Here is a 25,453-nt window from a genome sequence, read left to right as displayed (position 1 = left end):
TTTTCCTTTTAGTTTTTTTCTGAAAACCTCATTTGATGGTCGAGCTCAAAAGAGCCGCTTTATTCTAAAAGTGGTGCCAGATATATTGCTCTTTGCTGAATTTCTGTGACAGTGAGCCATGTCTGCTGCCACTCTCTGCCTGCTTCGCTACGGTTATTGCATCAGAGGAATGAATGTGAACGCAATAGTGAGATGGGCCCCAGAGGGAAAGAGAGGTACTAATGGACCCTTAATGAAAATCTCCAGTCTGCTCATTAATGTAGAAATATACACACATCATGCACATGGGCAGGGAAGGGAAACAGGACTCAGTGTGTGCACAAACACATGCAAACACACACACAAACACATGCAAACACACACACACACACACACAGCCACACAGCTAAAACAGATGGGTCTGTCACATCGCCGCCTTATTATGCTCTGCCTTTATCTCCTCTCTCTTCTATCACTCAGTGCTGTCTTTCACTCTAATAACGAAGAAAACAAATGATAATCATCATCAGTTTCTCTGCATAAATATTCAGACTAGCTACATAAGTTTCCCTTTATGTTCTCTCTGTAATCATGCCGGTAATTTACCCTGTGCTGGTTGTTTTCCTGCCAGGTTTTTTCTTCTTCTTCTTCTACAAGTAATTGATTCCATTAAGGCAGGCATGCTGGAGGAATTCATTATGCTGATTAGTGTGGCGCAGGTTGTTGGGATGGAGGTTTGGAGATCAGGGAGAGAACAGACAACTAATTTGTCACATTTCTTCACAGTCAGATTCTTTGATGATTTCTGTCTCTGTGGGACTGTGACAGTGACCCGCCTGAAGCCGCACAGGATCCTCGGCAGTCACGACTTGCAGAGAGACACCAGTGTCCCCACATCATCCGAGAAGGGTTACCAACCCGCAGGAAGATACAGCGTGCAAGACAAAGAAATATCTTTCTGCAGTTCTGGTTATGTTTATCTCATACTGCCTTTTTGCAATATTTCAGACAACTGCTTTCTCCTCAGTGAGCCACATCGGGTTTTATTTGATATCTGACCACAGCAGGTTCATCACACAGCCCAGCTTTCCACAGTGCAACAGGTCCATCTGGTGGACAAATCAGAAACGCTGTGTGAGCTGATTGCTGTGATCATTTCTCCTGTTCATACTGACCATGAAGACAATTCTTCATTATGTTCTCATAATGTAAGTGATGGGAGACAAAATCCACAGTCCTCATTCTGTGCAAACATATGCTCCAAACTGTAAGGACATAAGTATTCAACATGGACCAATACTTACATGCTACAGCATTTACTAGCTTGCAATGCCTGCACCTAGATGGGCCTTTGTACAAATACACAAAACTCAGTCAAAAAAATGTAAAACAGCAAAAACACACGCAACGATACAATAAAATTACCATAAAACTCGATGACAAGCACCAGATCGTTCGTGACTACATTCCTTTCTAAAAAACTGCTTCAGCATGAGTTTAACATAATCTGGTTTTGTGATCCACTTTGAGCTCTGTGGGTAAGAAGATCCATATATTCGTCCCTTTGAATAGAAAACGAAGTTTGCCTAAAGGAGGATTTGCAAAAGAGAACAGCACAGCTCCCCACAGACACAAAGCCAACAACCAGTGTGAGGTGTTGGGCTGTACCCCAAGCCTCCAGAACAGTTTCAGCTCTCCCTGTCTGCTGGAGGGATGGTTACCATTCCTTCAAAAGGCATCCATTGATTTGGCATTTTGATGATGGTGGTGGAGACCGCACTCTAACAGGAAATCTGAGCCATTCATTTGCATTCTTATCAAACCACCCAGTGCCCTCTTGTGCCCTGTTTGGAGGCATTTACATTTGTTATGTTTCCCCACTCATCTACCCCACTCATTTTCTTTGTCACTTTTCTGTGGGTTGCCAGAGGTCCATGGCTCGCAAGCGACATGTTGGCTTCTCCCCCATCCTTACCAGTCTCGTTTCTAACGGCTGACAACATGACAGTTATTCCAGCTCAATTATGATGCAAAGTCGTTTCCAAATGCAAATTAGATTAACTCGGCACCGAAGTAAATCTCTTTGAAAAACACTGAAAAACTCCAAGGGATGTTATTCCTACTCGTGTGGAGTTACCTAAAACTTCACCTTGTTTAAATTTAAAAAAAAAAAAAAAATCAAATTTCAAAAGTATTTGTTGTGGGTGGGCAGGGAATGGCATTTTTCTGTGGGTGCTGTCAGTGTTGGATATTTCTCCACTCTTTTCACCACCAAAAATCACTATTACCCAGAGGGATGTAAAACGTAGTTTGGCTCACTGATGAGGATGTTGCTTTCTCTTAACCCTCTCAAAGAATGCCATTAGTCACTTTTAGTCACAACTCTTTGGAGAAAAGCATAAAATAAATGTTCAGCCTCCATCAATTAGTGGTAATGCAAACTGAACATTAGTGTGTGTCTGTGTGTGTCTGTGTCTGTGTGTGTGTGTGTGTGTGTGTGTGTGTGTGTGTGAGAAAGAGAGAGTGGAAAGAAAAAAGGTGTTTTTCTATGACCATAAACTCCTGTCAGTGTTTCCATGGAAACAGGGGATGTGAATTATACTTGGTCTGACAAGACTTTCTGATGGTCAACTTGGCTTGAAAAGGTGCACACACACACACACACACACACACACGCACGTAAACAAACAAAAACAAAACTAATACTAACACTCCACACTTTTTTTCATCAATAAGTAAAGGAAACATGCACAAAGGTATGGCCTTCTAACACACGGGTTCATGCATTATAGATCACTGCCCTTTATGTTCACACAGATGTGTGCGTACTCACACACACGCACACACACCGTCTAATCCGGTAAAGACACACACTTTCTCTACCTCAGTGCAGGCTGAATAACATGTTAATCTAAATACACACAGAGCAGAGCAGCGACACAGACACACCATATGCTCCCACTGACATGATGTCACGCTGTCGCCAGCAGCTTACTGTCCCACCTAGTCCGAGTTCACTGTTTTCTGAAATGTCCTGCATCCCACACTGCTGTCTCTCAGTCAAGTTCAATGATCATCATCAAATCTTTGAAAATGTGATTAGCTCGTGCCGTCCTTCCAACGAGCACTAAGATGTTTCTGTCTCCAGCTCTTTCCTCTCTCCTCACGTAACAGACATTTCCCCTCTTTGTGACAGATTGATGGCTAATGTAGAGGGAGTTGTCTCATTTAAGAGGAAATATGGAACATTTAGACTTTGTTAAACATGGAAAACGGTCATTCTAATGGAAAAGGCCTTATTATCTCCACAGGTCAATTCTGCTGCTCTCTGTCATAAATCATAAAATGTAATATTTATTTACTTTTACACAATTGATGTTTTACAGTCTCCCTTTGTCTCTCTTATGAATCAACACCACATATACACTGAACTTTCTCTCATGCACTGAACAGGTGAAGGAAACTCCACCTGTATGAAGGTTTACAGGAAGTAGGGGAAGTGGTCTCTGATACATCACCACTACAGGTGTTAAAATATGTTGTGTGGTGTCACATATCTCATGTGATTGACAGGCTGAGGTGTGATCTGTTATTCACTTCACACACTAAGTGGGAAATGAGAACATCTGCACTTAGAGATGATCCCACTACATTAATATGTCTTTCAGAACAGAGTGTTATTCACTGTGTGTCACTGAGGAAGGTTTAACATGATTTACATCACAGGAGGTTTGAAAAGCTGTCATCAGGACAGTACTCAGTGACTCCTGGCTCAGTGTTTTCATTGAGCCATTCACAAATCTCAGCCATAATCTACAGACTGAAGTGCAGGTTTCCAACCATCCACACACATTTCCAAATTAGTTTACCCACAATGTGATATTTATTCAATAATTATGGACCCTGGTTCCTAAGATTCCTCTTTTGCCAACAAACTAATTGCTCGATTAAATGTCTGTGTGCTGTGTCTTAGTGTAATTCAGTCAAGCAGCTTGTAATATTTATCCTTGAAAACCTGTATTTCTGTATTTCCAGCTCGTACAGCGCAGAGTGGATAAATTATTTGGAAGTTCTCCTACCTCGACCCCATACTCGATGCTTGGTGACCTCCTGATGACCTCTCAGTGACCCTGCGGTGTCCTCTCGAGCTCTGAGATGATCTCTCAGCCGCCACACAGGCACACCTGTGAATGATGAAGGCCTCTGACACGTGCACCATCTTCTTCCTCCTCTACAGGACTGCGGTATGTGCTGGAGAGACATGATGGCACATCAGTCTGTGCATTATGTTTTTAAACAGTCATCTGCCACCTTTTCTGCCTCCTTAAATTTAATGTTTGAGGGGAATTTGACAGCATTCTCGCAGCTTCTTTGAAAATGAGGGAAATTCCAACACAACACGGGGAAGTGAAAAGCTGGTGTTTTGCAGTGGTGTCCCTGAGACACCAGTGTCTTAGATACACCGAGCTAAATGTAAAGCAGTCCAGTACAACACAACGATCTGGTTCAGCCCAAGTGGCACAGTATTAGAAACACCTCTCAGTACAGTACAGTCAACATTTCGAACAAATAAGAACGTGAGAGACATGCTGGTTAGAGCCAGGTTTTGTAGACATGTGACCATCAGGGACAGGGACAGACACTGGGCTTTTGAACAGATTAAATTTTGATTTAATCCACACGGGGGCGCTTAGTTACCAACAACTGCTGAGTTCAGCCTCCACAGTTATGGGCCAAGAAGGGCAATCAAAAGTAAAAGTGCGTACTGTACGTGCTTTTTGATTTAAGACACTGAATGTGAAATCCAAAAGAAATAGTAATTTACCTAATTTTGCGAGCTTCCTCCAGCTCCATCCGAGTTCTTGCTGTCCAGGCTGCATGAAGAATGTCACTACTTCCTTCAGCCGTTAGGTATTCCGTATTCAGCATTTAGCTACAGTAGCGTTATGCTAGCTAGCGGAGTTACTCTTTCTTAGCCTCCTGTTTTTCGTCGAAACTCAGAGGGTTTCGACGCCTCTTCAGGATTCTTATCAACTTCTAACATATTCAGATTATGCTGTGTAAAAACTTAATGTCGAAATTCGCCAAATACTTAGGTGATGGAGTTTGCAAAGAACTAGAGTCGCTGTACCGCGGCGGTTTAGTTTGTGTAAGCGTTTGAATGGCGGCCGGGCCGCCATTGACGAGTGCTGCCTTCAAGTGCCGTGACATCGCAGTTTTTTGGGCTTGTCATGCCAAAAAAGTCCAACTCCATCTAAATTAATAAATTAATAAACTAGCTAACTAACACGGGTGGCAAACTATTATATTAACCATTATATTAAAGACATATAACAACTAGACGCTCAGTCGGGGACTATGTAACAGAAATGACAGAAAATAGACATGATCTTAAACAGCAGGTTGTTATGTGGTTAGTGGAATTTTGTAAATTAGCTTATACTTGTTATAAATAAGCCCTGCTAAGTTGCTAATTCAGTCCATACTGCAACATGTTTTTGTGCCGTTTCGTTTTGTATACTCTGTATTTAAAGGAATAAAAGTTCATATTGTAACGGTGGCTAGCCGGAGTGGCTAACGCCGCCGCCAAGGACTCATGGGAGGTGCCACCTCCCTGGAGCCCATGGACTGAATGTGGTGTATTTGTTATGTGTTGTTTATTCTGTTCTGTTAATTTGTGTTCGTAGTAATTACACCATGCCTGCTCTTGTGTGTTGTAATTGCTCTAGGCGCCAGGAGTGAAATGAATGGAGTCGGGATGACTACCCCAGTTTTGATTTGTGGTGTGTTCATTGTTAGCACAGTAAACTCCGTAAACTTGGCTTCTCGCCTCGTCTCTGCCACAATATTATCTTAGACAAAAAGACACACGCTTACATACACACAGCTAGACACTCGGTCAGGGACACATTCATTCATCCATTACCTGTCACGACAGCAACACATGGGCTGATGTGGACAGACAGAGAGGGACAGAGCGGGTTGTTTCTTTGAATTATAAGATTTTTATGTGGCCTAAGAAACAGTCACTGCAGTGTTATTGTGGAACAGAGGTTTAAAAAGACACCCCCTCCCCTACACATTTGGTTATTTATCTTGATATTTCCTGCATGTTAATTGTTTAGTTTGCGTTGATATTCATTTATTTATAACTAAGTATTGCGGCTCAATAGAGACAGTAGAGGCATTGTAATGTTGGAGTTTCGCCACAAGAGGGAGCGGACGTCGTTGTTATTGAGACGAGCTTGTGATTCCGCTGAATGTGTGTTATTACTGACTGCTCTTCACTGCAGGTTAACCATTACTGTGAAGTTCTGTTTAAATGTACTGTGGACTGACAGCAGGCGAAGTCTGCAGCGTACAGGGGAAAAAAAGTAAATATAGTTCAGTCACTGAATATGGAGGCCCTGACAGTTATTAATACATCCATACATCACACATCATGATCAGGATCCACAAGGACCTGCTGAACCCAAAACCGCATTTTTCATTTTCTTGGTACGTGTACAGGTGCCGGGGGGAAGGCCAAACACTTTTCCAGAAGAAAATCCATTATGATTATTCTCTGAATCGACTTGGGCCTGAATCAGTTTGTCCATCAACAAAATATTAACAGGCAACTGTTTTATTAAAGGATTATTTGTTATTCATGAAACAAAAATACATGAATTAAACGCAGCAGGGTTATGAAGCAAACAGATCCTTTTCAAAGTGGCTGATGGAAAATATTTAACTTTGAATGAAAATTTGAATCTAAAACAGTCAAAGCATCAGTAGAGAGAAGTTTAGTTTGAGCAATATTGTTCACCTGACACTGATGCCAGTAAAGCAGAGGGAGGGAGGGAGGGAGGGAGAGAGAGGGGGAGAGAGCATGTCTGTCATCTCATTACCATAAACCACGCTGTCTCTTTAAATGATCGGTTTGTGTGACTGACACCCGGAGACACTTCAGGGGCAACACTGGTGACCCGCGGACCTTCTGCACGTTTCTCCTGCACAGCTGGAGATTCTGCTGAATCTCTCAGGTGAGCTGCACATATACGTTTCCTCTTTCACGCGCTCATCGCGCGGCCTTTGCCTCGTGGTTTGATGAATATTTTGTGGCCATTGACGTTTCCAGGATAACAGGGAATCTTTCATTATAACTGTTTATCAGGATATAGCATGATAATATAACAAAGACACAAACAAGTGTAAACAAGAAAACAAACCTCTGGTAATTTCACAGATTTTTAAAAAAACATATCGATAACATATTACAGCAGATGTAGATGTTTCTCTTTAAAGTTCTCTGTCGGTGTGATGGTGGTCCACACTCAGCCACACACTGATCCCTGGCCTCTGACCTCCATTTGGAGGAATTAGAAGAAAGAAAAAACATAAATCAGACACAATTCACTGTATAATATTAAATTAATCACCATTTGATTCATCAGATAATAACTGGATGTGTTCTAACACATCGTCACAGGCTCTGATAACCTGATCATTGGTCACTATAGATGACTGTTTTAGCTTATCAGAAAATTAAAATGTAAAAAGTATTTGTTACTGTTACTGAGAGAAACTTGCTGTAGGTGTGTACTTCAGGAGAAATAAAATAATGAAAAGAAAACCTAAGAAAGAAATTTCAGTCATCACCAAACAAGCATGTCACAGACTGCGGAGGTCCAACAGACTGCCTTTCTGCAGAAACGCTCAGAGCATCTGATTGAGCTGATTAAGTTGAAGTTTCTGCTGCCAGTGTTCTTTAGTTGTTCAAACAAACTTTAATTACTTTTTAAAGACACACACTTTCTCTACCTCAGTGCAGGCTGAATAACATGAGCAGAGCAGACACAGACACACCATATGCTCCCACTGCCAGTGTCACTGACATGATGTCACGCTGTCACCAGCAGCTTACTGTCCCACCTGGTCCGAGTTCACTGTTTTCTGAAATGTCCTGCATCCCACACTGTTGTCTCTCAGTCAAGTTTAATGATCATCATCAAATCTTTGAAAATGTGGTTAGCTTGTGCCGTCCTTCCAACGAGCACTAAGATGTTTCTGTCTCCAGCTCTTTCCTCTCTCCTCACGTAACAGACATTTCCCCTCTTTGTGACAGATTGATGGCTAATGTAGAGGGAGTTGTCTCATTTAAGAGGAAATATGGAACATTTGGACTTTGTTAAACATGGAAAGACGTTCATTCTAATGGAAAAGGCCTTATTATCTCCACAGGTCAATGGACATTTACTCAGACTAATTCAGAGACAGAAAGAAAAAGACCAACATGTGAAACATCCACAGCAGAGATGCGTGAAGACAGCGGTGTCCTCAGAGTTGATTTTCTGAAACTTTCTGTCTAAATTTGAACCTTGTCCTGTTTTCGTCATCGAGTAGCTCAGAGCAAATCCAGTCTCTGTTATAAATCACATAATGTAATATATTATTTAAAACCTTTTATACAGTTGATGTTTTACGATCTCCCTTTGACTCCCTGTCTCTCTTATGAATCAACACTACATATAAACCTAACTTTCTCTCATCCACTTAACAGGTGGAGTTTCCTCCACCTGTTAAGTGGAGTTAAGTATTTCTGTATTTTCAGCTCGTACAGCGCAGAGTGGATAAATTATTTGGAAGTTCTCCTACCTCGACCTGTACTCGATGCTTGGTGACCTCCTCATGACCTCTCAGTGACCCTGTGGTGTCCTCTCGAGCTCTGAGGCGGCGAATGATGAAGGCTTCTGACACGTGCACCATCTTCTTCCTCCTCTACAGGACTGTGGTATGTGCTGGAGAGACACGATGGCGCATCAAACAGTGCAGTGTAGTCTCACATCTTCATATTTCTATAATCAAAATAAAAGTGCAAATTTCTTCAAATAAAGTGTTGACTGATGTTAGCTTAAAAAGTGTGTGTGTGTGTGTGTGTGTGTGTGTAGTGTGTTTCAGGAAAGGATTTGAGTGAAACGATGGAAAAATGGAGCCGCTACAGGAATGAATGCCTGATCCAGATGAGCACAGAACCCACACCCAAAGGTGACACACACCAAAATACACAACCACTCCACTGCTAAAATAAATATACTGAATCAAACTAGATTCCCATTAATGAAGGTGCAGGTGACCTTCACCACATTTTAGCTACAGTCATTAAACATTTTAAAACTCACACATATGTTTGTCTCTGATGTACACTGAACGTGAACAGAGCTCTCTCTGTGCTTCTCTGCACAGGACTGTTCTGTAGTCGTATGTTTGACAGGTACGCCTGCTGGTCCGACGGACGGCCCAACTCCACAGTCAGGGTGCCCTGCCCATGGTACCTGCCGTGGTACAACCAAGGTGAGACATCACACAGACACATTACTATTGTAGGCGATAGGAAGTGTGTGTGTCAGCCTCTGCTGTGTGTTTGTGTAGTGCGTACTGGCTTTGTGACGCGGGAGTGTGGCCCTGATGGTCAGTGGGCCACCAGCAACTCCAGCCGCACCTGGAGGGACAATTCTCAGTGCAACAGCCAAGAGGACGCTCAGGTGTATACACACACACACACAAACACACACACGCTCTGGGATGAAGTACTGCAAACTTTAAATATCAACTTTACATCCACAGTATCGAGCTACTCTTGTGTCTTTGGTTGTGTATTTCACGCAGGAGAAGCATATGATGACCTTTGCCTACTTCAGTGTCATGTACACAGTGGGTTACTATGTTAGTTTAGCCAGTCTGTCTCTGGCTCTGATTGTCCTGCTGGTCTTCAGGTAGGCCTACATCTCTACAATCTGTTTTCTACTTTTGCACTTTCTCATCTTATAATCGCTTTAATTTAACGTATTTTTATCTCCTTATCTTTGTTTTCCTTTACTGTAAAACATTATTTTACTTTCTTTAGAAAAAGTTATGTAAACCTCATTATTACTGCAAACTCACTATGTCCAAAACCAGTATGTTTGTGTACAGTGTTTTTTTTAGATGTTTTTCTCTTTCTCTGTCTGCAGGAAGCTGCACTGCACCAGAAACCTCATCCACATCAACTTGTTTGTGTCGTTCATTCTACGAGCTGTTTCCATCTTGACCAAAGACGCTCTGCTGAGCAGTTACACTCCTGAGTTTAGACCCATCGGGAGCGTCTCCGCAGTCCTCAGTGACCAGGTTCAGACACACGCACACACACACACACACAAAAACAAACAAACGGGGAGAAAGAGAAAGAGAGAGAGGGAGAAGGAGATTAGTTAACAACTCAGGAATGATGGCATTGGCGTCACTTCACAGAAAATGTAGATGGATGTATTTTCTAACCTGTTGCAGCCATTTTTGCGTCAAACAGCAGTTTTCAAGTACAGACAATGCATCAGTCACATCAGCTGATGTTCAGCATTAATATCTGATCTTTCAACCTGTTATCTCGTCCTGCAAACACACACACACACACACACATTAGGCACTGTCTGGCTGCCGTGTGGCTCAGGTGCTGATGCACTACTGTGTGGGCGCCAACTACTACTGGCTGCTGGTTGAAGGCCTGTATCTACACAACCTGCTGGTGCTGATGGCGTTTCCTGAAAACCACTTCTTCTACGGCTACCTGCTCATAGGCTGGGGTACAGACACACACACACACACACACTCTGAGCTGCTGAAAATGTCACATCACGTGTAAATTAACCTGCTGTTGTGTTCTGAACTTTGTGTCCTGACAGATTTCTGTTTTGTGTCAGGTACCCCGATGTTATTTGTGATTCCTTGGATTATTGTGCGTTACCTGTTTGAAAACACAAAGTGAGTTTATAATTTTGCTTCTTCGCTAAATTTTGAGCTAATTTTTTCACCTAATCTCCATCGCACCTGTCCCACACACTTTCAGTAGAGTTTACACGGTTTTGCTCTGTGGCCATGGCACAGTATAAACAACACAACACACACTGAGGTGCCTGGATACAGACAGTAATGTATGAAGCATAAAAAAAGAAAAAGAAAGCTGAGAAAAAGAAAAAACACCTCTTCAGATGTTCCACTTGGCTTTGGGTCCTTTCATCCTTCACCTCATCCAGTGTTTTAGTTTTTCAGCTTAACATGTTGTGTGTTGTTGCTTAATTTTTTGTGTATGTGTTTTCAGGTGTTGGGAGAAAAACGAGAACATGGCACACTGGTGGATAATCCGCACCCCCATCCTGCTCGCCATCCTGGTAATGTACACACAGGCACTCAGAAACACTTGTAAGCTGCAAGGATGCACGAAATATTCTCTCAGCTGAACTGAACGTGTGATCCGAGCTGTCAGATCATCTCATTTCACTCAAGGACTGACGACATAAATGTCTCTGTCTCATCTGGTCTGTGTCTTTTATATCTCTTCAGGTGAACTTCCTCATCTTTATCCGCATCATCGCGATCCTTGTGTCCAAACTCAAAGCCCGTCAGATGAGATGCACTGACTACAAATTCAGGTGAGATCAGAGTAGAAATAACACGAGTGGAGGTGCACAAAGCCTGTGTGAGCACTTTGATAACCTATCTTTAACTGAAAGTCACACACAGGTGTGTGTGTGTGTGTCTCCAGACTGGCCAAATCCACCCTGACCCTGATCCCGCTGCTGGGGATCCATGAAGTGATCTTTGCGGTGTTGAGGGACGAGCACACAGAGGGAACCTTTCGAAATGTCACCCTGTTTTTCCAACTCTTTTTCAGCTCTTTTCACGTACAGTCAGGACTTTAAACATCTGCCCACATAAAAGCAACATTACAAAATGAATGATATATATTATATATATTCATGGTTCATCACTGACTCGTGTCCTGTCTTCACAGGGTTTACTTGTAGCCATCCTTTACTGTTTTGTCAACAAGGAGGTAAACAGCATGCCAACAAGTGTGTTTGTATGTGAGTGTGTGCACACTAGAGAATAACAAAGTGAATGTGTACACATCAGTACTGTCCATCATAATTACAGAGGCTTGACATAAAATGCTTGTGAAATAACAGAAGGAGATGTACTCGGTTATTAGGAGTCTGTTCTTTGGTTCATTTCTCATTTTTCTGCGTTTGATATATTTATTGATCATTGTAAACCTACTTCTTCCTCTCAGAGTAAATCATCTTGTTCTTGCAGGTACAGGCTGAGATAAAGAAGAAATGGCACAAGTGGAAGATGGGGATGTCTGACCTGAGTGACCTGGGAAACACTGGCAGCGACGTCCCACAGGTGAGCACCGGTGCTGCAGCCTGTCAAATCAAATCAGATTTCTGCCTTTCCGCCACGCCTCACCTACCTGCTCCTCCTCTCCCTCAGCTCCCACTTCCTCACCCCAACCAACAGGACCAGCTGGGAGCCACACAGCTGAACAGCGACTGCTGCATCTCTGCTCATGGACAGGATGGAGGAAGAGGAGAAGACGATGAAGAGAAGTCCTCTGAAAGCTACTTCTGACACATGTGTATAAGGCAGTCAGACTAAGTAACCAACTGAGGTGATTAATGCTCCATCATCTGCTCTTATGCTTGTAGAATTAATCAGAAAAGATTTTGTTTAGATTTCAGATTGTTTTTCTGTTCTTTCTTAGCTCAATGTGTTCTCAATCTCTCAGCATTATTTTTTCCATACCCACCGTTTTACAAAAGTCTATTCAAAATCTAACAAAGTCTTATTTTAATCGGCTTCAACTGTATTAAATCCCTGTTTCAGTAATGAAATGTAAACAGTAAAGGTTACTGACGTGCAGGCAGGGTCACCTCAATTTAAGTTTCCTGTAATCCAGATGAAATTAACAGTATTATACAGCTGCCTCTACTGCCACCTAGTGGAGACACAGAGAGAACACCATTAGAGGAAAAGAAACGACTACAAAAATTAAGACAAGAAGCAGTTTTATGGCAAAATCTGGATAATTTTGCTCCAGAACTACCTCAGATCTCCAAAGTGGAGCTAAGTAAAATGATCTGTCCTGGTTTTAGTCCTCAAAGTCATCCAGGTGTCTCAGTAAGCCTGTTAGATACAAATTCATTCTTGTAGAACTGAATTAGAAAAATACTGTGCAGAAAATACACAGGTTTTTACAGCTACAACATGAATATCTAAATTACCTGAAAAAACTTATAAATACTGTTAGTGCAGTGTTACCTGGAAATAGGGGTTTGAACTACCTGGTTTCAGTCCTGGTAATCCTGCAGCTGGTCACGAACTTACTGTCACAGAACAGGGTGTGACGGCTGTATCAGTTCCTTTTTTCCGTTGTGCTACTGAAAGAGAACGTGTCACATCTGTCACTGGTGATTAAATCAAACCTCTTCTCATGTGCCTGCACTTGTTTGTACAATCTCTGGTTCAAGAGATTTATAGCAACTACGGAAATGAAACACAAACCTACGCGTACATTATCACAAACAAAAATACTTTAATATATCAAACAGAAACTGGTTGAAGGAGGGGTGGGGTAGAGGTGAAACCCTTATAAAACACATTCAACATTGTCCCATATTAATCATCCCTATTTGTGCAAAGCTCACAGCAGATCCAACACCACACTGCCACATTTCATACACAGATCTTATTCTGTTGAATCATTTTTAAAAAAAAAAAAACAAACATTAGGTAGCATTTTGTTTTTAACAGCATCAGCCATGTCAGTTATTTTTTTGGCACGATGGGCAGCAGACAGACACACAGCTGGGATGTCCACAGTCAGTCAGGCATCACAGCTTTTCCTCTGTGTCGTTCAGTGACGTATACAAGTACGCAGCATCGTCCTCTTCGTATATAATGGCCACAGTCTCACCAGCGTCGGACACTGCTGCACTGGTCTGTATGTAAGCCTACGGGGAAACAACAAAAATCAATGCACTGCACTAGAATTTTATAACTCCCACTGGCATTTTAGAAAAAAAACCTACAAAGGAAACTTGAGTTAAGTTTAAAATAACTGTGGACGTAATTTAAGTCGGTACCCTCTCGAGCAGCTGCAGTCGCTCTTCATTCAGCAGGTTGCTCTGTCTCAGCTGGCTGACCGTGTTCTCCAGGCCCAGAAGTTTCTCCAGGTGTCGGCGGTGTCGCTGCTGCAGCACTTTCACCTTCTTCTGCAGCTCAGTCACAATCGCCTCCAGCTGCTCCTTACTCAGACTGTTCTTATGGTAGCTGTTCATGTAAAAAAGAAAAATACATATATATATAAAGAGACTGTAAAAACTGAGATTTAGTCATTGACTCTTTGCTGCATCTTTACACAAGTTGGCATCTAAGACTGGCAACTTAACTCTGTTCCCACTTTAAAGCCCAAACCCTGTGGTCAGCACCTTTGGTCTCACTGGAATAAATATTTATTAATTTTCCCTGAGTAAAAAATACAGACGTCTCTTTGAAATTCTGAATCAGCGCTCACCAGTGCTCCTCCAGCTGGTGATCCTGCTGTTCAGTGCTGTCCTCCTCTGACATGCCATCATCCCCCTCTCCCCCGTCTGTGTCCAGTCTTTCCACAGTGAGGACCAGGGACGTGGGGGAAGGTGGAACGTGTTTAGACACTATAGGCAGCGTGGACGTGATGGGCTTGGAGCTCAGGGCAGATGACAGCACTGTGTCCGGGGAGAAGGTGAACTGGGTAGAGGTTTCACTGGGTAAAACATTTGGTATCGTCTCAAAGTAGGCGATGACTTGAGTTTCACGGCCTTCCTGGACATCTAAGAACTCCTCTGTGGTACAAGTCACGTCTTCAACACAGAGAGAGGCCTCATCTGTGCAGCCAAGTGTGGAGTCATTCATGACCAGTCCGTGGCCCTGAGTTAAAATGGCAGCAGCAATTCCATTCACAAGCTCATCTTGCCCTTCACCAGCAGAGCATTCAGACATCACTACCACCTCTGTGTTTCCTCCACTGTTACTTAGATCATCCACGGCCTGGAATAAGGTTAGTGGGAAATTTGCCCCCGTTTCGAATCCGTCCACTGATGCCAGCGTGTTCGGGTCTGCCTGGAGAGAACAGTGCGATCCCCCAACATCACTCGACTCCACCAGGCTGGTTTCACCCTGCTGCGTTGGGTCGACAGTGATCTCATACAGGTGCACTGTGTGCAATGTGCTTTCCATCTCGACAGCTTCAACGGCCACCGTCCTGTCATCTGACACCATCATGCTTTGGTTGCTGTTAGCTCGAAGCCTTTTTGGCCTTCTGTCGCTGTGATCCGTGGCTTTTCGTTTCTAGAAAGAAGCAGAAGTGTGTGTTTATCAAAAGCAGCTGTGAACACTTTCCTGCTGACTTCAGAAATGTCATCAGAAGTGGTCAAAATAATCAATTTAGGAAATAAACGTGCGCGTCTTTCATGCCGCTTTACCTCGGCCTCCTGGAATACTGTGGGCACAGCATCGCTCTCAAGGTAACGGATCCCCCATCGCACCTTGAAGCACGAAGGAGCAAAATGTTCATGGCAAATATACTGATGTCGAGAGGGCATCCAGCTCTCACGCCCCATGTTCCTCAGCCACTGCTGCAGCCGGACCGGGTCTTGTAGAGGGAACCTAAAATATAAGAATAACTACAAATGTGAGATACTGGGCACACTGTCAGTTGTTTCATATCAAATAAGACACAGAAAAAAATATCATTTAAGCTGTGTTTGTTTGAAGAAGCTGACAGTAAAGTCAGTGTCCATAAACATTAAAAAAAATGCTTCTCAAAGCTGGAAATCTGAGCATGAAAACTGACGCTGCGGTCGGGTAACCGACTGACTCTGTGGACTCATCACATTTTGGCTTGTAACATCACAGCACAGAGTGTAATGCAATATTGTTCCTAGTATTTTGTGTGGTGTTGGCAGAATATTAGAATGAGATGATACTGTTCAAATTCAACAAAGTTCCAACCCTCATAGTTCCCGCAGAGCTTGGCCACTGCACTGTGGATTTTATCAGCTGTTATTGGCCTATCACAGACAGACTGATATCAGCGTATATGCTGTCTGATATGCACTGACATGACGTCTTTTAACAGAACACAATCTGTGATGATTTAAAAATGGTGTCATCACATATTCAGCTCTTTTCCATTTAACTCCAACATAACCCTGTCCATTACAACCGCCGTGTCACTCATGCTTATCACATCTATGTGCTATGTTAGCGAAGGAGCTAGCCAGCCATAGCTTGTGAGTGCAGTCAGTGAGGTAGCAGACTGAAAGATAAGCATCAGAACACCTCTTCCCATAAAATCTGTCTTGACTCGACTGTTCTGGACAGGTCTCTGTTGCTCTGGACACTTTGAGGACGGTTTTAAAGGTTTTGTCATATTGTCCCAGCAGCTCCACCTCCAGGATTTAGATGACATCATCCCTACACTCTGACTTCCTGTTACGGATCGCGTGGCTCAGATCCACAAAGTAAAGCTCGACTACACATTTCCAAAAACTGACATGTAAAATACATTCAGTTCGCAGTTTATTAGGTCCATCTAGCGGTGTTTCTGTTATGTTATGTTATTTTATTTTATGTTAAATAAATGGGATGGACAAAATAGCAGAAACACCACCACCACAAATCGCAGCCTCCAAAATGACCAACAGCTCTCTGAAATAATTTGCAATAAAACCTGATTATAATCTTCTTGGAAGCAGGATTTACTCCATGACATTTGCATTACACTGCATTTTGGCTTAGTGCACCTAATAAACTGCCAGCTGAGAGTGTCTGGTGAATTTCCCTGGAAAAAAAATCAGGACTTGAACCAGGACTCAGACTTTCTCACGGATCGAAGCACGAAGACACAAACTTAGCACGTCATCTTAAAGCGGCGGGAAAAGATGCCAATATTACACGACTCCAGCGATTAATTTCCTTATTTCATTCGGCGAAAATATTGTTTTAAAAAATCGACGTCGTGAAAGATTGTTTCTCAAAGTTAGATCACGCCTCCAGCAGCAGTACCTGAGCAGCTAGCTTAGCTTGCTAAACCACTTTTTAAAAACATCACCGTCTTACTTGTAGAAGCTTTTCCTGTCGTTACGGTTCCCGGAGTCATTCTTACAGTTCGGAACCGAACAGTATTTCGGCATCTCAGGTCGGTGCTGTCGGGTGCTGCTGCCTCGGTGTCCAGCAAGGTGAAACTCGTGCCGTGTGTTGTCAACTTGTGGCGCATAGTTGACGAACGACGATCAGCTGTTTTCGGGCTCGTGACGTCAAACGAATGCGACGAAAAGAACGCGGCTCTCGTGTTGTGAGTTGTTGAGTCCTGACCAATGACTGTACACAGAGTCACAGGTCCTGACCTCCCCGGGGACCTACGCTAAGGGATCCCCCCCAGTAAACACTTCCCAGTAAACTCTGCTTACTGGGAAATGAATTTCTCAGTCACAACCGCGTGGCACCCCAGCGCTCCCACTACAACCCTCCCTCCTTCAAAACACTGTGCTCCATCATTCTGAATCTTAAGATAAGTGAATATTAACATGAACATAAATAAGAAATTGTACAAAACATAAAACGTATAAATAAATTCAACACTGGACTTTGTCTCTGCTGTCTGGTCATTTGTCCTCCACCGACAAACTACGGCACAGCACCTGTTATAGATAACAACAACAATAATTATTTAATCAGCTGCTTCTGGCTCCAACACATTTCCTTTTATACATTAAACAAATAACTATTTATACTATGACTTGGCTGAATACTTGATTATTATTTACTGAGAGATGCGCGTCCATATTGTGCAGTATGCCCAGCTAATCAACATTTTAAATTCAGTCAATATATAATGTCAATCCGTTGCTTTCTAATTAAACCTTAACGACTGAAAGACTTGACTGATTTGCGTAAACCACTTTGTGTTACAGTGTGTTTGTATAAAAAGTGCTATATAAATAAGAGAATCCTTTATTAGTCCCTCAGTGGGGAAATTGCATAAATTAAATTACATTTAAATTAAATAAATTCGGATTAATTGATTGATTGATGGTCATCTTGTTTTGCAAGCTGCAGTTTTTAAACACCGTTGCCTGTTTGCGTTTCTCAAACGTAATAAACAGCTGTACTTCACTCTCACTTCTGTCAAACAGCCCTGGAAGTGGCAGGAAAGCAGGACAGACAGACCAAGAGACCGGCGACCCCTGCTCTAATCCGCCGTACTGTTATTTACAGACATCAGACCTGAAGGGAACCCCAGTTTACCTGACTGCTGATCCCGCAGTTCACTCTCATGGAGTCTTTTTCCTCTTTTCGTTCCGCAGCATCCTCTCATCGAAGTCGTAACCACAGACATCGGCGCTGACACGAGGGGGGAGGCGTGGCCCTTGCGTAATTTGCGGGGTCCTACGTAACTTGCGTAGTAAGCGTGTAGGGCTCTGAGTGTAACGAAACGACATGAGGTACTTGTTTACTGTTTTTACATTGTTGTTGTTGAAACTGCGTTACAACAAAGGCACAGGCAATCTTGACTGACATAAAGAAAGACAGCAGCTTGTTTCTAAAATCACAGGACTGGATTTTTTTTTTTATTCAATAATTTTCTCCAAACATTACACGGAATCTTTAAATGATACAGTATATATACATACACATCAGTGTATTTGTCTAAAAAGTTGAGGGCCATTGGACAATGCAGCTGTGCGTTTCGAGACGGGATTGCATTTTGGACGTTTGTGTACTGAGGACATCCACGTAAAGGGGGGGGGTAAAATAAGTCACCGGTAATCAAGTGCCATCAGTGTTCGCCTTACACCAGAGCTATTTTGGAGAGTAGACTGTGCGGGAGCTGCCGGGTGAGTGGCACAATGACGGTCAAGGATGAAAACATGGAGAGCAGCCGTATCTTCCTCAACAGGAAGCAGTGCAGCAGTGCAAAATAAATGTTACCAGCTACATGACTGAACCAGCTAAAATACACCACTAATGGCAAACAGCACCTTTAAGAGTGTACCCAGAGACAATCGATCTCTTTTTTTTTTTTTTTTTTTTTGGACTGGGATCATACATGTAATCATATTTTGTATTCCTGTAAAATTAAAAAAAAAACAAACTGACTGACATACTGTGGGATGGTTTGCGAAAACACTGATTGACGTGCTGCTCTTAACCCAGTTTGCAATGCTCTAAGCTGTGTACACAGGCCAACAATACAATGCTAGGCTTCAGAGTCACAAGATGCTCCTTGTAAAAACTGAACAATCATTTTCATCACAGATCTTTGGTACATACCATCTATTTGATCCCATCTGCTGAGAGTAACTTATGTTTAAAAACCAAGCGTCTCCAGGGAGACTGGTTTCTTTACCCAGTGATGGAACACAAGCGCGGGGGAAAAATGGACAGTGGAAATGGGGGTTTTCCAGTTTTAACCGATAACACGAAAGGACGTGCCCAGTTCTGGAGCGGGCTTGTCTGGTCTAAGTGATCTCTTCCCATCTGGACTACACCACACGTTTTCTGCAACAACTAGCGGAAGTTTGTCGGGGGGAAAGGGATCCCTTAGGCTAAGCATGGATGAGAGCACTGGAGGGAGTGAGGTGGCTGGGATGGTTCGGGTCAGATGGAGGTCATCAGTGTCACAGACAGAGTTGCGTGGCCTCTACATCATCCCCAACTGCATTAGCGTGTTGGCATATGCCATGGGCTTGACATTCGGATGAGGCTGTAAAAGACAACGAGAGGAAGAAAAGCATTAGATCGCACTTCAACATGCTTTTTAAAAGATTATTATTATTTCCCAAAACAATTAGGGTGAATATTACACTCCAGAGCACAGGATACTGACCACAGCAGTGAACTGGTGAAATTCTGGCTTGAGGTCTGATCCCCTGAGGTGGATATACGCTCCTTTGTTTCCCATCTGGTCACTGGGGGAGGACGCAGAAAACAACGCACAACAGTTAGAGTAAAGCTACACAAACAGCTGACTCAACACTTTGAAGTTGGCGGCCATGTTTACGTACCAGTAGTTGGGCGCTGAGAACACGGTGATGCACTTCCCTGAGTGAGTGACCTCGTAGCCCTCAGCTTTGACCTCATGACTGCGCACGATGAAGTCCAGTTTGTTCTGATCCAGGAAGCGCTCCGTCACATCTGGCCCAAACTGACAACTGACGCCTCGCTTGCTGATCGACCGGCCGTTCTGGATGAGGGAGAGAGGGAGAGTTAAGCGGTCAGACTAATTCTTAATCCAGGACAGAGGCGCATTCAATGTCGCTCCGAGGTATTAGGTGGGCGGGAACTAACCTGAGGCTGTGGATCTGACCAGAGGAGGTCACACATGGGACCTGTGAAGTGGAGGAAGGTGAAGATGATCATCTCTAAAGATGATTTCAGCCAGTTTTAAATCGACGATGCATGTGGAGTCTGACCCTACCTGAGTCTGGAGGCTGTCTGTTCCTGTCAATCTTCCTGAGGTCATCCAATGTGACGCCGTCTTCGCTGAACAGCCCCCCATGCATGACCTGAGATGGAGAATTTCATAAGGACTGTGTGTGCAACAGTACTTCAACATCAAACCACTGCAGACCGCAAAAACCGTTTATAACAACTGCAGTCAACTCCGGATACCCGCGTACGAAGAGCAGCGTCCTCGTGAACAACAACAACATTAGCTGCACAGCCCTTCGATGGCTTTCAGCTCACACCACCGCTGCTTACCAGTACTTTGCTGTTGATACACTGAGCAAGAGGCAGCCACTGGAAGACCTCGCTGAACAGCTGGAACATCTGGGCTGTGTACTTGGCCTTGACCTCCCCTTCAAATCCATACATCTGGTTCATATTGTCCGTCTCATGGTTTCCTGCAGGGACAAACTCGGTTATTGTATCTTGTATAGTCCTGTTTAAACAACTTTATAAGTTAGTACAAAGTTTTGCCATGAATGTTCTCACCCCTAAGCAAGTGGAAGTTGTCGGGGAAGAGCAGCTTGAAGCCAAAGAGGGTAAGAATGACCTCAACAGAGAAAGAGCCGCGATCCACAAAGTCACCATTGAACAGCTGAATTCTGTGGTTAAGCACTATGACGCACTAGTTCTGGATTTGAGACTTGTGGCTCTTGTTGACATATTAGACACAGAACAGTACAAACGCGTAGGATAACTACAGTGAGCAGAAATTTAAAACCCGATGTGTGACTGTGTGAAAAAATGAAAGGATACATAAGGGTTGGTCTCTGAAGGTAAGCCGTTCAGCTTGAAGATGTTGAGGAGATCGTAGTATTGCCCGTGGGTGTCACCACAAATAGTTATTTTTTCTGTCTGTGGCAAAGAGAAACAGAACAACTTCAGACTGAACAAAAAAAAAAAAGATGGCTGAAAAATAACATTTGTACACAGAACCTTTATGTTTTATTTTCTGTAGTCCTATTACAGGCACACCACAAGTGATTGTATTCACAGTCCTCACCTCTTTTAATGCGATTTCAACGAGACTTGGTAGTTTTGATAGAACGTCTTTAACTTGCACCAAAATCTGAAAGAGTTTAACAAAACAAGAGAGAGTTTAGTTACAGGTTCAGGTAAGCTTCCCCTCAGTGAGTGTGCTGTGTTTCATATGAACAAACCTGACTTGTTTACCTGATAAGCACACTTTCTGTGCAGTTTCTTCTGGTCTTTGAACCAATCCATCATCTCCTTCATGAACGCCAATGTGACCTTCCCATCTTCAAGTTTGGGGCCCACATAGTCGTCCTCAATCGCTGAAATACAAGCTCATCTTAATTTCAGATGAAAAATCCAGAAGCAAAGAATCCAATAGTTCATACCACTGCATTTTTTTTATCCTTAGTTCCTGTTTCACATGCAACATTATGTTCACAGACATTTTTTTAATATTTGCCCCATAACAAAGGAAACTTACTCATGTTCTCAATGTCCAGAGAGTCAACAACTGATCTTTTTGTCTCATCGCTGGCAATGGCTCTCTCAAAAGCCTTCTGTTTCACAATCTTGTTACATTCCTGATACTTCATCCTTGCATCCTTGTCATTTGGTCGAACCCTTACTACCTATCATCAGAACGGGGAAAAGACATAAATTAAACACGCTGGCAAATCATTAACAGGCATTAAGACCGAGGCAGACATAAGGACATTCGCTCAGCGCAGCTGCAGTGAGCCGAGCGTAAATGGTAATAAAAGTAAAATCAAGGATCAAATTTCTTAATTAAGCAAACTGTTTCTGCTGAATGAAAAATAATTTACTCTGCGTAAATGTGCAACATGTAAACTACTCGCAGTCACATGACTGTATGAGCAGAATCTAACTCCAGTCTCTCACAGCCTCATAAGCATTAACTCTCATCTTCTGTTGTCATGGTGCTTGGTCTAGTTTGTGCAATAAATTGCTATGACTATGGCTGAGCTTTAGAGGTCTTTGTTGTCACAGCCCTGGTATACTACTGACATTGCTTGTTATGAGAACAGCATGAACAACAATAGACACCAAATTAGCTGTGGTATGAGCGCCTTTACACTGGATCTAATTGGCATCATGACTGGCTTTAGGGATAATCCCTATTTTGAGCTGTTAAGGCAACATGAAGAGCGTAACTCAGATCAGCAGATGGAGCTGTAGAGCTCCTTCTTTTGAGAAAAATAAGGGGAAAAACATTTTGTTATACTCAGCAGATTGTTCATATCCTGTATGTTCTCAGTTCAGACTGCATGGCAGCTGAAAGCATGCTGCTACTGAGAGCCAAAGATGCTGTATTTCTTACCGTCTCGTAGTCCTTAAGTGCAGCCTTAAACTTGCCCAATGCCATGTTGGAGGTGGCACGGCGGTAATATCCCTTGATGTAGTTTTTGTCTATCTCCAGGGCCTTCGTAGCATCCGCCAGGGCATAGCCATAGCACTCTGTGCGTAGGTATGCCAGGCTTCGATTGCTGTAGTAGATGGCATTGGATGGATTGAGCTCCAGGGCCTCTGTGTAGTACTTGATAGCGTTTTCATAGTCTTTCTCTGAAAAACAAATGACACATCTTCACTGGAAAAACACGGAGCTTGTGGTTCTATAAAGTTCCTATAAAAGTGTCACACAAACACGCTGCAGGCAGCACAAGTTTATTATCTATTTCCTACTGGGGTGATACTTGATTAGTCAATCAAGTGATAAGTAATACACAGAAAGTCAGACTTTAAATTATCTTTTAGTCGTATTTCAAGTAAAAGTACCAAAACATTTCCTGGTCACAGCCTCTGTAGATCTGCTTTTTCTCATTTCCAAATTAGAACATTTAGATTTTCCACACTGAGACAAAATGAGCTAAATGAAGTCATCACTTTGGGCTCTGTTAGTCTGTGTCTGTCATTCTATGTTTGAAATCGTATGTATACAATACTTAGCATAGTATTCACCCAGAAAATTATACACAGAGACAATAATGAGGATAAACCTTACTAGCACCTCTAAATTAAAAAAAAAACTATATCAACAATATGCTTCACTTAATAATAAAAAAAATAGGTTTTATAGTGGGATAGGTGAGGGCACATTCAAATTGCCTTTTCTCAGCGTGATTATGAGTAAATATCTAACCGTGTCCTGTTGATTATTTAGTGCACGACACCTCAGACCAGACAGAAGGAAATAATCCTGCTCATCCTACAACAGACAGCCTCTTTCCCTTACATCTGCTCTGACTCATCACGCTGTGAGCCCCGGTAGTGCGCAGGCCTCCAGAAACCCCAAACTTCAACGCACAGGAAGCATGTCAGAAACGTGCCCTCTATAACCTAACGCCGGCAAACTTTAGTCGTTTGTATTAGGGAGAACAGGCGGCTGAAATGTACTTAGGTTACAAAGAACTAAAGGCAGAGCACTTGACTTTAGTGATCGATGCTTCTCAGTCAAACTAAACAGTTTCTTGGGCCAAAATGCGAGGGAAGCGTGACAACTAACATTTAGTGACCCCCTTACAAAATTAACTACCGTCTAATAAGAACGTATACAAGTAATTTAAAATGTATTTGCAGTAGCAAACAGCCATACAGTGCCCAATACAACAGCGAACATAAAAAGAGCCTTGCTGCTGCTCACACGCGTCGTTTGCTAACAGAATATTCTAGTCGTTGTAACTGAACCTCACATAAAAACACACACCTGAACCTGAAATCACCACTAAATAAAATCAAAACGGTCACTGCCGAACAAACCAGAGACGGCACCAAAATCTCAGCAAAGGGCACAGACACAAGACGCGGGCGGAAGCATGAGTTAACATCGAAGCTGTAACGTTAGCTGAACCTGCTAATCCAATGAATGGGGTTTACAGCTAGCATGCTTTCCCGGCGGCGTTAGCTTAGCTTAACATTAGCAACCGGCTGGAGCGTGTTGCGACACAGTCACGTCCTCCCGTGGTTAGTGGTCGCGTCTTTATCTGTTACAGCCCGCTGGCAAAAGCCACCGACTTGACAGGTCTGCAAACTTACCTTTAAAATACTTATTCGCCTTCTCCTTGAGTAGCTCTGCATCATTACCTCCCTCCGCCATCTTCTTCTCACTGCCGTTTTCAGAGACGTGCGCCATTGACTGGACGGTCGTAAAGGTCGTAAAGTCTTTTTTTTTTTTTTTTTTTTTAACTTTAAATCGAAAAAAATTTTGCTGCAGGACGGAGGTTACATCAAAATATATGAGAAACGTCAAAAATATTTTTCAGTGCTATGAAAATGGTAATTTATTATGTTATGAGCTGCTGTGTTGTTAAAATGTTTATTACTTGGAAAATACAACTTATACTGTTATAAAGACAAAAAAGGCCTAAACAAGAAGAAGAAGAAGAAAAATTTAGTTGAGTCTTTCTTAATTATTAAAAAAAAAACTAAAATAATAATACACCAGGGTAAAATCTAAGCTTTGTGTTTGCGTTGTTAATTCATGTTGAGGTTTTAATGCCTGAGATAAAAATCCATTAGTTCACATAAAAATGTGTATGTGAGAGACACTGGCAATGTCACTTCAAAACTAAATGTAGGCAGTGTCCCTTTGAGTTCTTTTAGTTTATTAACCAGCGGGGGTCAGTGTAGACCTTCCCATGAAGTACTCGTGAAACTGGGCGGCATAACCAGTTGGGTTTTTAGGCAACAATAAGACTTCTGATTAAGGGAAGTACATTAATGTGAGGTTAACCAGAAAAATGCGCAGATGTTGAGTAATGAGTTACAACAGAATCATTAGTCAAAGATTAGATAAATGATTCATGTCCAAGCCAAAAGTTTTGTGATTTGAATATTTCGAAATAGCCTGCCCCCAAGCCTGGACCTTTTTGACTTAAAAGCAATACTTAAGCAAAAGCAAAAATAATTTCCAACTAATTAAAGTGCAGAAGTAGAAGGCCAGCCCCACACTCCAGATGCCTTCAGGCTTCAGGATGTTGAAGTTTCCTGCCATCTGACCACAGCAATGAAGGCCTCCGGCAAACCTCAGATACAGCAACGAGGGGACAAATATGGCACAGGTGCACATCTCCACAACTTTACTCACTCACACATGCCATCTGACGCACCCCAGCCTCACACAACTGCTTTGCAAAAA

General features: G+C 42.7%; 3 protein-coding genes across 4 annotated transcripts; 1 reads left to right on the top strand and 2 right to left on the bottom strand.

Moving 5' to 3' along the window:
• Nucleotides 1-8,701: 8,701 nt before the first annotated feature.
• Nucleotides 8,702-12,405, top strand: LOC121187245 (gastric inhibitory polypeptide receptor-like). Its single transcript, XM_041046421.1, has 14 exons — nt 8,702-8,752; nt 8,910-9,006; nt 9,205-9,312; nt 9,391-9,503; nt 9,628-9,734; nt 9,972-10,125; nt 10,418-10,577; nt 10,695-10,755; nt 11,093-11,162; nt 11,335-11,423; nt 11,537-11,675; nt 11,786-11,827; nt 12,088-12,180; nt 12,268-12,405. Exons 1-14 carry the CDS (start codon nt 8,702-8,704, stop codon nt 12,403-12,405), a joined length of 1,422 nt encoding a protein of 473 aa, XP_040902355.1.
• Nucleotides 12,406-13,349: 944 nt separating this feature from the next.
• LOC121187715 (THAP domain-containing protein 5-like) lies at nt 13,350-17,074 on the bottom strand. Its single transcript, XM_041047099.1, has 5 exons — nt 16,936-17,074; nt 15,297-15,480; nt 14,351-15,162; nt 13,920-14,106; nt 13,350-13,787 (listed from the first exon to the last, which is right to left on the bottom strand). The coding sequence occupies exons 1-5, from the start codon at nt 17,007-17,009 to the stop codon at nt 13,668-13,670; spliced, it is 1,377 nt and encodes a 458-aa protein (XP_040903033.1). The 5' UTR covers nt 17,010-17,074; the 3' UTR covers nt 13,350-13,667.
• A 1,769-nt stretch (nt 17,075-18,843) lies between these two features.
• Nucleotides 18,844-24,456, bottom strand: ppp5c (protein phosphatase 5, catalytic subunit). 2 transcript variants are annotated; one of them, XM_041047261.1, is made up of 13 exons: nt 24,352-24,456; nt 22,640-22,881; nt 21,782-21,929; nt 21,499-21,620; nt 21,329-21,394; nt 21,082-21,180; nt 20,815-20,920; nt 20,581-20,723; nt 20,297-20,384; nt 20,167-20,207; nt 19,884-20,062; nt 19,706-19,787; nt 18,844-19,582 (listed from the first exon to the last, which is right to left on the bottom strand). In XM_041047261.1, the coding sequence occupies exons 1-13, from the start codon at nt 24,446-24,448 to the stop codon at nt 19,520-19,522; spliced, it is 1,476 nt and encodes a 491-aa protein (XP_040903195.1). In that variant the 5' UTR covers nt 24,449-24,456; the 3' UTR covers nt 18,844-19,519. The 2 variants fall into 2 exon arrangements, with proteins under 2 accessions (XP_040903195.1, XP_040903196.1); XM_041047262.1 differs by lacking the exon at nt 24,352-24,456 and adding an exon at nt 23,095-23,214.
• Nucleotides 24,457-25,453: the final 997 nt, after the last annotated feature.

This window comes from Toxotes jaculatrix, chromosome 9, assembly GCF_017976425.1.
Source record: "Toxotes jaculatrix isolate fToxJac2 chromosome 9, fToxJac2.pri, whole genome shotgun sequence".
Lineage (NCBI taxonomy): Eukaryota > Metazoa > Chordata > Actinopteri > Toxotidae > Toxotes > Toxotes jaculatrix.
The sequence above is the reverse complement of the archived record's forward strand: the minus strand, read 5'-3'. Positions and strand labels throughout refer to the sequence as shown.